The sequence below is a fragment of the Oncorhynchus gorbuscha genome, linkage group LG10 (assembly GCF_021184085.1).
Source record: "Oncorhynchus gorbuscha isolate QuinsamMale2020 ecotype Even-year linkage group LG10, OgorEven_v1.0, whole genome shotgun sequence".
NCBI lineage: Eukaryota > Metazoa > Chordata > Actinopteri > Salmoniformes > Salmonidae > Oncorhynchus > Oncorhynchus gorbuscha.
The window spans coordinates 52,251,246-52,264,117 of record NC_060182.1 but is presented as its reverse complement, the minus strand read 5'-3'; the positions used below and the strand labels follow the sequence as shown (position 1 = coordinate 52,264,117).

General features: G+C 45.9%; 1 protein-coding gene across 1 annotated transcript in view; it reads left to right on the top strand.

Annotated features, from left to right (window-relative positions):
* Positions 1–242: 242 nt before the first annotated feature.
* The window catches only part of LOC124046231 (GTP cyclohydrolase 1), a 46,821-nt gene continuing 34,191 nt past the window's right edge, over positions 243–12,872 (top strand). Inside the window, exon 1 of the mRNA XM_046366374.1 lies at positions 243–776. Coding sequence (XP_046222330.1) covers positions 410–776 — 367 coding nt within the window. The 5' untranslated portion in view covers positions 243–409. The remainder of the gene's footprint in view (positions 777–12,872) is intronic.

Genomic DNA, 12,872 nt, shown 5'->3' with positions numbered 1-12,872 from the left:
CAAAGATTGACGTGTGAATCGTTGACAGTGTTGTTTATTATATGAATACGTGATGGCTTATATTTTACTTTGTGAATAGCATGGCTACCTGTGGCATGGGAATATGGGAATATTCGGATCCATACAGAATTCGAGCAGTGCATGTTCTCCATCTGTTTACCACTGACAGAACGTGACGTACCCAAAATGCTCGACCAATAGAAATGCACAAGGATTATATATTTATAAAGCCAGTGGGTACTACCAACGCGTGCTTGTTTCAAATAATTTTACACGTTCAGCTGCCGGCAGGGTACTCGGTAGGTGCGCCCTAAACAAAGCTGAGTTTGCGAAGCGAGAACACTGGAAAGCGCATCTTCCAATACGGAGAAAAGGTGAACGTGAAGGGACCTCTCGTCAATTCTGAACTATGGAGCGCTCAAAACAGAGTCACGACAATCAAGCTGACAGTAGACCGACTACAAACGAAAGTTCTCTAAACGGACACTTTGACGGCTTGGTAAAAAAAGACACCCGGAATGTGGGATGTCAAGGGACGGGGACCGCCGGTGAGTCTAGTTCGCACACAGGGTCGTCAGTCGTGGAAAACTGGAAGCATGAGCGCACCCGAAGTATAGAAGACAACGAGACGAGCTTGCCTAGTCTGGCAGCTGCTTATACCACTATTATCCGGGGACTCGGCGAAGACCCGCAAAGACAGGGACTTCTCAAAACTCCCTGGAGAGCCGCAACTGCGATGCAGTTTTTCACCAAGGGATACCAGGAGAAAATAATAGGTGAGTCAGTTCGGAATGCCCTTTGTCTAAACTAAAATATTGTCAACAATCTTCTATGTTGTCAAAAAAGTGACAACTCAACTTTTAAATTACATGTGGTATTTAGATTTGGTTACCCAACTCATCTAAGACCTATGCAATATGCAAATATGACATTTATGGTGCTGATCTGACCATTACCCATCTATATACAGTACCAGTCAAAAGTATGGACACACCTTCTCATTCCTGTGTTTTTCTGTATGTATACTATTTTCTACATTGTAGAATAATAGTGAAGACATCAAAACTAGGAAATGACACATGGAATCATGTCGTAACCATTTTTTTAAACAAATCAAAATATATTTGAGATTTGTCAAAGTAGCCACCCTTTGCCTTGATGACAGCTTCTCGCAACCAGCTTCATGAATGCATTTCAATTAACAGATGTGCCAAGTTAAAAGTAAATTTGTGGAATTTCTTTCCTTCTTATTGCGTTTGAGCCAATCGGTTGGGGAGGGAGGGGTATTATACAGAAGGGAGGGTTATTATACAAAAGATAGCCCTATTTGGTAAAAAACCAAGTCCATATTATGGCAAGAACAGCTTAAATAAGCAAAGAGAATTGACAATCCCATCATTACTTTAAGACATGAAGGTCAGTCAATCCGGAAAATGTCAAGAACTTTGTTTTTGCGACTGCACTTGAAGAAATGTTCAGTCAAGTGCTATGATGAAACTGTCTCATGAGGACCGCCACAGGAAAGGAAGACCCATTCATTAGAGTTACCAGCCTCAGAAATTGCAGCCCAAATAAATGCTTCACAAAGTTCAAGTAACAACACATCTCAACATCAACTGTTCAGAGGAGACTGCGTGAATCAGGCCTTCATGGTCGAATTGCTGCAAAGAAACCACTACTAAAAGACACCAATAACAATAAGAAGTCACTTGCTTGGACCAAGAAACACGAGCAATGGACATTAGACCGGTGGAAATCTGTCCTTAGGTCTGAGTCCAAATTTGAGATTTTTGGTTCCAACCACCATGTCTTTGTGAGACGCGGAGTAGGTGAACGGATGATCTCCGCATGTGTGGTTCCCACCGTGAAGTATGGGGGACTAGGTGTGTTGGTGTGGAGTAGAGGTCGACCGATTTAATCGGAATGGCTGATTAGGGCCGATTTCAAATTTTCATAACAATCGGAAATCTGTATTTTTGGACTCCGATTTTGCCCCAAAAAACAAAAATAGAGGCAAGTCAGTTAAGAATACATTCTTATTTTCAATGACGGCCTAGAAACGGTGGGTTAACTGCCTGTTCAGGGGCAGAACAACAGATTTTTACCTTGTCAGCTCAGGGATTCAATCTTGCAACCTTATGGTTAGCTAGTTAAATGCTCTAACCACCTGCCTCACGAGGAGCCTGCCTGTTACGCGAATGCAGTAAGAAGCCAAGGTAAGTTGCTAGCTAGCATTAAACTTATCTTATAAAAAACAATCAATCATAATCACTAGTTATAACTACACATGGTTGATGATATTAGTAGTTTATCTAGCGTGTCCTGCATTGCATATAATCGATGCGGTGCTCATTCGCGAAAAAGGACTGTCTGTTAAGGTTTTCTTCCGTCGAAGGAGAGGAGTACCAAAATGCAGCGTGGTTATTTCGATACATCTTTAATAAAGAATATAACGAACAATACAAAACCATAAACGTAACATGAAAAAACCGAAACAGCCCAATCTGGTGCAAACAAACACAGAGACAGGAACAATCACCCACGAAACACTCAAAGAATATGGCTACCTAAACCCATAGGGGAGTGTCCGGGTGGGCGTCTGTCCACGGTGGCGGCTCCGGCGCGGGACGTGGACCCCACTCCAACAAAGTCTTAGTCCGCTTAATTCACGTCCTTAGATTGGCGACCCTCGCCGCCAACCTTGGCCTAGTAAACCTAACCAAGGGCCCCACAGACTGGCAGCTCTGGCGGCTCCTAGCAGACTGGCAGCTCTGGCAGCGCTGGACAGGCGGGAGACTCCGGCAGAGCTGTAGAGGAGGTAGGCTCCGGCAGCACTGGACAGGCGGGAGACTCCAGCAGCGCTGTAGAGGAGGAAGGCTCTGGCAGCGCTGGACAGGCGAGGCGCACTGTAGGCCTGATGAGTGATGCTGGCACTGGTGGTACTGGGCCGAGGACACGCACAGGAAGCCTGGTGCGGGGAGCTGCCACCGGAGGGCTGGTGCGTGGAGGTAGTACTGGATAGACCGGACCGTGCAGGTGCACTGGAGGTCTTGAGCACCGAGCCTGCCCAACCTTACCTGGTTGAATGCTCCCAGTCGCCCTGCCAGTGCGGCGAGGTGGAATAGCCCGCACTGGGCTATGCAGGCGAACTGGGGACACCGTACGCAATAATATATGCCATTTAGCAGACGCTTTTATCCAAAGCGACTTACAGTCATGTGTGCATACATTCTACGTATGGGTGGTCCCGGGGATCGAACCCACTACCCTGGCGTTACAAGCGCCATGCTCTACCAACTGGTGCCATGTAAGCCAGCCCAAGGAGACGCACTGGAGACCAGATGCGTAGAGCCAGCTTCATGACACTTGGCTCGATGCCCACTCTAGCCCGGCCGGTACGAGGAGCTGGTATGTACCACACCGGGCTATGCACCCGCACTGGAGACACCATGCGCACCACAGCATAACACAGTGCCTGCCCGGTCTCTCTAGCCCCCCGGTAAGGACAGGAAGTTTGCACAGGTCTCCTACCTGGCTTAGCCATACTCCCTGTGTGCCCGCCCAAAACACACAACATAAATAACCCATGTCACACCCTGGCCTGAACCAAAATAATAAAGAAAACACAAAATACTAAGACCAGGGCGTGACACTGTCGTTGCTCCAATGTGTACCTAACCATAAACAATCAATGCCTTTCTTAAAATCAATACACAGAAGCATACATTTTTAAACCTGCATATTTAGCGAAAAGAAAGGTTAGCAGGCAATATTAACCAGGTGAAATTGTGTCACTTCTCTTTCTTTCTTTGCACGCAGAGTCAGGGTATATGCAACAGTTTGGGCCGCCTGGCCCATTGCGAATTAATTTGCCAGAATTTTACGTAATTATGACATAACATTAAAGGTTGTGCAATGTAACAGCAATATTTAGACTTAGGGATGCCACCCGTTAGATACAATTCGGAATGGTTCCATATTTCACTGAAAGAATAAACGTTTTGTTTTAGAAATGATAGTTTCCGGATTCGACCATATTAATGACCTAAGGCTCTTATTTCTGTGTGTTATTATGTGGAGGGTGCTTTGCTGATGACACTGTCAGTGATTTATTTAGAGTTCAAGGCACAGTTTAACCAGCATGGCTACCACAGCATTCTGCAGCGATATGCCATCCCATCTTGGATCACTTGTTTTTCAATAGGACAATGACCCAAAAACACCTCCAGGCTGTGTAAGTGCTATTTGACCAAGAAGGAGAGTGATGGAGTGACCTGGCCTCCACAATCACCCTACCTCAACCCAATTGAGATGGTTTTGGATGAGTCAGACTGCAGAGTGAAGGAAAAGCAGCCAACAAGTGCTCAGCATATGTCGGAACTCCTTCAAGATTGTTGGAAAAGCATTCCAGGTGAAGCTGGTTGAGAGAATGCCAAGAGTGTGTAAAGCTGTCATCAAGGCAAAGGGTTTCTACTTTGAAGAATCTAAATTATATTTTGATTTATTTAGCACCTTTTTGGTTACTACTTGATTCCTTATGTGTTATTTCATGTTGTTGATGCCTTCACAATTATTCTACAATGTGGAAAATAGTAAATATAAAGAAAAACCCTTGAATGAGTAGGTGTGGCCAAACTTTTCGCTGGTACCTTATATAAACACTCACAGGACAAAACTTTATACATTCAATTAAATGTGTTGTTTTTGTGAAGCTATACAATAATCAGTATTAGAGCTACAGATTCATATTTAGTGCTGAGCTGTACAAAATAGTAAATAATTATTGCCAGTGGAGAGACCGCATTCACTGAAATAATAATAATAATACGAAATATTAAATTGACCAATGTGATTTAGGCAGTCAAGTAGAAAAAGAGTACATCAAGAAGGAAGGATGCACAATGTATTATGTTCATCATACATTTATAGACAAGTAACCTAACCCTACTAGAAATATGGTGTTGTATCTCAGATTCTCAATTGATGTACTTTCCCCCGATCCATCTGTAAAATCCCCCTTTCGACACAATACCCCCATCTCTCCATAAATCACGTGCACATCCAGGCTCAACAAATCCCCTGACCAGACCATATTGGTTCTCTTTTCTACGGTTGGGACTGTTTTAGTGGTGGAGCCGGGGAGCTGCCCCTCACAATATTACTACCCCTCACCCTACCCTCCTCCTCCTCCCCCTCTCATCTGGAGTTGGTTTCATGTGGAGCACTTTGAGGCTCTGTGTATTACATTTTGAGAGAGAGACACACACACAAGGAATGTGTTAGTTGCTCTCTCTGGCTCTCCGGAGCATACAAACATGCATCTGGAATAGCTTGAGAATGCTTGGAACCTGCCTGGTTTATATGTAAGTACTCAATGCTCTTTCCCCCCTGTTTGAGGTATGTGTGGTTTGGGAACATGAGGGGACGAACCTAACTGTAAACCCTGCAAAAAGTGAAGAGTCATGATGATATAATGTGTGTGTTCAGCACAGACCTCAGTGGTGGTCTTCTCCCCCTTTTTGGATTGGCTCTTATTTTGCTCCACCCCTTTGTTTAAACGCGCAATGCGGGACTAGCACATGCCGTGTGTGTGTGCCGTCCGTGTGTATGTGTGTGTGCATATGTGTCTTCAATAGGGACGGGACTATACCAGTATTACGATACGGGTTAGTATCGTGGCAGGGAAACAAAACAGTGTAATGGGGAAACAAACCTCATTATCTTGTCATCCAGAGTCACATTTATTTATTTTCCAAGCACTCAATATTTTACATATAGCAGGTTTTTAAAGGAGCGAAGACTTTGGTCTGCTTCTTGTCATTTGTTTTTTGTCATGTAATTTTTTTTGCGATACTGTTATCGTCCCGATCCTAGTCTTCATGCGTGTCTTTGTGTGTGCTCATATGAGTGACTCATTGAGTGCCCAGGGAATACAGGAAGTGAGTTTGAATGATGCAGGACTGGATCTTCTTACTCCAACAGTGGACTTTCACTTAGTCACAGAATTTCCATTAAAATACCTTTTTGCTGACCAAGACTTTGGCATTTCCATGTGCTAATAAAAACATTCACTCTTGTTTGATGTGCAAGACAGACTGTGCCAAAAGGGTGTGTAAAGGAATGATAATCAATCCCTATGATGCTCTCTTTTCTTATTATTTTCATATAGTGCATTATACAGTTTGGTTTATAAGGTCTGGTCATAATGCCCTACGAATCTAGTTGCTAATTCATTGTTTATTTATATGCTATTGGGCAGTTATTAGCACCTTTGTCATGCACTAAGACTAGCTTGTATGGTGTTATAAATGTGCTTATAATACATTGTGAAGTGGGTATTCATAGGAAGTGTTACTGTTCATATTTGTATATGATCCTATGCGCTTATAATCCATTATGAAGATGGTATTCATGTGTTAGGGTTAATGTTTATGTATGATGCTATGCGCTTATAAAGCATTATTTAGGAATTATTCGTAGGAAGTGTTACCGTTCATGTATGATGCTATCAACACACATGACCTTCCAAGAAAAATCTGAATGACAGATCCTTCAGAACTGCATTTGAACAGAGGCCTGTAAGCAATATGCATGATCTCTCCTTTCACCTAATTAGGAGGTGTCGACTCCTCTTTTATAAAGAAAGAAAAGCCCACACTAGGAGCCATTCATTGAGATTGATGGAGGAGTGGGAGGATGTGTAATACTGTCATTATCTCAGTCACTTGTGAAGACTGGCCTCAGGCTTTAATGTCGTCATTAGGTGTTGAAGGAGCAGGGGGAGGACATCACTCCTTCAGGGGGTTGAGAGAGAGTGGGGGATGAGGGAGAGAAAGGGATGGAGAGGAGAGAGCAAAGACTGGAAAAGGGAGAGACTGTGAAATGGGTAGGGAGAGGAGAGAAGAGGATGAGAGGGAAAGGGAGAGCGTGAGAGAGCTGAGTATGAGCCAACACGGCCACCAGCCCTCTCAATCCCTCTGCTTGACATTGAACAATTTGAGGTGTAACCATAGAGACTCATTGTGTGTGTATGAGGTTGTTTGTGTTGGTGTCATAATGTTTGTGATTGTGTGTGTTTGTCTGAGATGACTTGGGGAGATGCTGATTTGGTTTCCTGTTATTTTCCTGTGTGTGTGTGTGTGTGTGTGTGTGTGCGTGCGTGCGTGCATCAGAATAGTGGTGACTGCGTCATGTTATGGGTATGCTTATAATTGTTAAGGACTGGAGAGTTTTTCAGGATACAAAATCAATATAATGGAGCTAGGCAAAATCCTAGAGGAAAACCTGGTTCAATCTGGTTTCCACCAGACACTGGGAGATGAAATCACCTTTCAGCAGGACTATAACCGAAAGGCCAAATCTACACTGGAGTTGCTTACAAAGAAGACAGTGAACGATCCTGATTGGCCGAGTTAGAATTTCGACTTAAATCTACTTGAAAATCTATGGCAAGACCTGAAAATGGTTGTCTAGCAATCATCAACAACACATTTGACAGAGCTTGAAGAATTGTAATAAAATCATCAGCATATGTTCCACAATCCAGGTGTAGAAAGCTCTTTGAGACTTAGAGAAAGACTCATAGCTGTCATTGCTGCCAAAGGTGCTTCTACACAGTATTGACGGGGGTATGAATACTTATGTAAATGAGATATTTCTGTATTTCATGTTCAATAAATTTGCAAAAAATGTTTAAAAAAAACATATGTTCACTTTGTCGTTATGGGGTATTGTGTGTAGATGGGTGAGATTTTTATTTATTTAAACCATTTTGAATTCAGGCTGTAACACAACATTTTTAAAAATAAGTCAAGGTATATGAATACTTTCTGAAGGCATAGGTCTAAACATGCATAGTCCGTCATCTAAACTTGGTTAGATGGTGATGACTGACTTATCACACCCTACGACGTATGGAGAAGCTATTACCTTTTAATTTTGTTGTTGTTAGCCATGATTTCATCATCATGGCACCCAAACCTGGCAGCTGCTGCTCATTCAGGCAACAATACGACAACACTGCAACAACACCGCAGGGCCCTGAAGCAACAAGTCAGACAGTTGGCTTACCACAAACGTCCCTCCCACCCCAACCTCCGTAGATAGGCGGCCAGGAAATTAAAAACCTCAGTCAGGGAGAAAGGAGGACGCGTCCCCACAAACCGATATAACCGTTAGATTTGAACAATTATATGAGCTCCGCTACGAGGGAAAACAAAACAAAGATTGGTAGGCCTATATGGGGTCAAGACTCGAGACATAATTACAGTGTTTGCCAGAGAGAAACAACAGGCATACATTGCCTCAAATGTATTTGCCCCCTTTCTGATGTTCTCTATTTTTGCATATTTCTGATACTGAATGTTATCAGATCTTCAACCAAAACCTAATATTAGAAAATTGGAACCCGTGTGAACAAATAAGACAATGTTGAGATTTATTTAAATTATGTAACACCCAATGCCACTGTGTGAAAAAGCAATTGTCCCCTTGTCACGATCGTCATAAGAAGCGGACCAAAATGCAGCTTGGTATGTGTTCATGATGATACTTTAAAGAAAGCACCAAATACAAAACAATAAACAAATAACGACCGTGAAGCTATAATAAGAACTGTGCTAACACAAGCAACTAACATGCTAAATGACTTAAATGTAAATGATAGACAATCACCCACAACCCACAATGACAAAACAGGCTACCTAAATATGGTTCCCAATCAGAGACAACGACTAACACCTGCCTCTAATTGAGAACCATAACAGACAAACTAGACATAGAATGCCCACTCAGATCACATCCTGACCAAACAAAACCTATAAACATACGGACTCCGGCCGCAAAACCTGAACCTATAGGGGAGGGTCTGGGTGGGCATCTGTCCGTGGTGGCGGATCTGGCGCTGGACATGGACCCCACTCCATCACAGTCTTAGTCCACTTCTGTCGCCTCCTAGGAACGGCGACCCTCGCCACCGACCTTGGACTGGCAACCCTACTAAAGGGCCCCACTGGACTGGGGGTCAGCTCCGGACTGAGGGGCAGCTCGGGACTGGCAGGTCCTGGCTGACTGACTGCTCTGGCAAGTCCTGGCTGACTGACGGCTCTGGCAGGTCCTGGCTGACTGACGGCTCTGGCAGGTCCTGGCTGACTGACGGCTCTGGCAGGTCCTGGCTGACTGACGGCTCTGGCAGGTCCTGGCTGACTGATGGCTCTGGCAGGTCCTGGCTGACTGACGGCTCTGGCAGGTCATGGCTGACTGACGGCTCTGGACAGACTGGTGGTTCTAGCAGCTCTGGACAGACGGGCGGCTCTAGCAGCTCTGGACAGACGGGCGGCTCTAGCAGCTCTGGACAGACGGGCGGCTCTAGCAGCTCTGGACAGACTGGAGACTCTAGCAGCTCTGGACAGACTGGAGACTCTAGCAGCTCTGGACAGACTGGAGACTCTAGAAGCTCTGGACAGATGGGAGACTCTAGAAGCTCTGGACAGACTGGAGACTCTAGCAGCTCTGGACAGACTGGAGCCGTCAGCCGTCAGAGCCGTCAGTCAGCCAGGACCTGCCAGAGCCAGGTCCTGGCTGACTGACGGCTCTGGACAGACTGGTGGTTCTCGCAGCTCTGGACAGACGGGCGGCTCTAGCAGCTCTGGACAGACGGGCGGCTCTAGCAGCTCTGGACAGACTGGAGACTCTAGCAGCTCTGGACAGACGGGAGACTCTAGAAGCTCTGGACAGATGGGAGACTCTAGCAGCTCTGGACAGACTGGAGACTCTAGAAGCTCTGGACAGATGGGAGACTCTAGAAGCTCTGGACAGACTGGAGACTCTAGCAGCTCTGGACAGACTGGAGACTCTGGCAGCTCTGGACAGACGGGAGATTCTGGCAGCTCTGGACAGACTGGAGATTCTGGCAGCTCTGGACAGACTGGAGATTCTGGCAGCTCTGGACAGACGGGAGACTCTAGCAGCTCTGGACAGACTGGAGACTCTAGAAGCTCTGGACAGACGGGAGACTCTAGAAGCTCTGGACAGACGGGAGACTCTAGCAGCTCTGGACAGACTGGAGACTCTGGCAGCTCTGGACAGATTGGAGATTCTGGCAGCTCTGGACAGACTGGAGACTCTAGCAGCTCTGGACAGACTGGAGACTCTGGCAGCTCTGGACAGACGGGAGATTCTGGCAGCTCTGGACAGACTGGAGATTCTGGCAGCTCTGGACAGACTGGAGATTCTGGCAGCTCTGGACAGACGGGAGACTCTAGCAGCTCTGGACAGACTGGAGACTCTAGCAGCTCTGGACAGACTGGAGACTCTAGAAGCTCTGGACAGACTGGAGACTCTGGCAGCTCTGGACAGATTGGAGATTCTGGCAGCTCTGGACAGACTGGAGATTCTGGCAGCTCTGGACAGACTGGAGATTCTGGCAGCTCTGAACAGACGGGAGACTCTGGCAGCTCTGGACAGATGGGAGACTCTGGCAGCGCTGGATAGGAGGAAGGCTCTGGCAGCACTGGAGAGGAGGAAGCACCTGTAGGCAGAAGAGGGCTGGTGCGTGGAGGTGGCACTGGATGGACTGGACCGTGCAGGCGCACTGGAGCTCTTGAGCACCGAGCCTGCCCAACCTTAACTGGTTGAATGCTCCCCGTAGCCCGACCAGTGCGGCAAGGTGGAATAGGACGCACTGGGCTGTGCTGGCGAACTGGGGACACCATGCGTAAGGCTGGTGCCATGTATGCTGGCCCAAGGATATGCACTGGAGACCAGATTCGTAGAGCCCACTCTAGCCCGGCCGATATGAGGAGCTGGAATGTACCGCACCGGGCTATGCACCTGCACCGGGGACACCGTGCGCTCCACAGCATAACATGGTGCCTGCCCGGTCTCTCTCGCTCTCCGGTAAGCACAGGAAGTTGGAGCAGGTCTCCTACCTTGCTTCGCCACACTCCCTGTGTGCCTCCCCCCCAAGACATTTTTGGGGATGCCTCTCGGGCTTCCTACCGCACCGCCGTACTGACTCCATTCGCCGGTATCTCTCCTCACACTGCTCCAGAGAATCCCAGGCGGGCTCCGGCACTCTCCCTGCGTCGACCGCCCACCTGTCGATCTCCTCCCAAATAGTGACACAGTCCAGATTTCGCTCCCATGTCCAGAAATCCTGACATCGCTGCTGCTGCCCATTACAAGGCCGCTTGGTCCTTTTGTGGTGGGTGATTCTGTCACGATCGTCGTAAGAAGCGGACCAAAATGCAGTGTGGTATGGGTTCATGATGATACTTTAATTAAAGAAAGCACTGAACACTGAATACAAAACAATAAACGAATAACGACCGTGAAGCTATAATAAGAACTGTGCTGACACAAGCAACTAACATAGACAATCACCCACAACCCACAATGACAACGACTAACACCTGCCTCTGATTGAGAAACATATCAGGCCAAACAAAGAAACAGACAAACTAGACATACAACATAGAATGCCCACTCAGATCACACCCTGACCAAACAAAACCTATAAACATACAAAGCAAACTAAGGTCAGGGCGTGACACCCCTTACACTCAATAACTGGTTGTGCCACCTTTAGCTGCAATGACTGCAACCAAACGCTTCCTGTAGTTGTTGATCAATCTCTCACATCTCTGTGGAGGAATTTTGGCCCACTCTTCCATGCAACACTGCTTTCACTCAGCGACATTTGTGGGTTTTTGAGCATGAACCACTCGTTTCAGGAAGTCCAACATCTCAGTTGGATTTAGGTCTAGACATTGACTTGGCCATTCCAGAACCTTGAATATGTTTCTTTTCAGCCATTGTAATGTAGACTTTCTTGTGTGTTTTGGTCATTGTCTTGCTGCATGTCCCAGCTGGCTTCAGCTTCAGCTCACGGATGGATGGCCTGACATTCTCCCTGGATGGGAGACCAGATGCTGTTGGAAGTGGTGTTGGAGGGCCAATAGGAGGTACTCTTATCTCTGATTAAAAAACATTTTTTAAATCCCAATGCCCCAGGATATTACCCTGTGTATGGTGCCGTCTTTCGGATGGGATGTTAAACGGATGTCCTAACTCTCTGTGGTCACTAAAGATCCCATGGCACTTGTAGGGGTGTTAACCCCGGTGTCCTGGCTAAATTCCCAATCTGGCCCTTATACCATCATGGCCACCTAATCATCCCCAGCTTTCAAATCTCTTATTCCCCAACATGGGTACAATTGGGGGGTTTTGCCTTGTGAAAGCCTAACACTGTAAGACCATATTTTATAACTTAGCCAGTCATCTTGGCAGTAGAACAAGCTTTCAAATAATTCCCACCTGACCCTGATTGTGATTTATAATGGACTGTTTTGGATTGCGTAATTGTGTGATGGCAGGGTTGTGTTCCAAATGAAACAACAACAAGTGTAGTTGCTCTAGTTCCTCAATGGCACAGCTAGGAGAGTTCAAAAAAAGTATATTTTATAGTTGAAGACTTTTCTTTGAGTCACACTTTGGAGAGGTGTGTGGCCACTTGGGGACACCAGTTAGTCCTCTCACTAAAACCCTTGTAAATGTTTTGGTCTTCTGTTGCACCTACTCCACATCTTCCAGGAATAGTCTTATCATAGTACTGAATATATCCAGAGTATTTTCAGATTTCTTTATCAACAAATGCTTCAAAAAGTACATAAAATCAACAGTGTAATGTTTGGATTCAGTCTTGTCAGGTGAACTATTTTTGGTCTAATCATTTCCCCATTATCTCCAAAATGTTCACTTTCAAATACTACCATGGTTATGCATATGCTTTTCATATTTCTTCTGTAAGAACAATTTAAATTTAGCCCTATCCGTATGGGCCAATTCCCACAAGTGTAAAGGGTTAAAGAAGT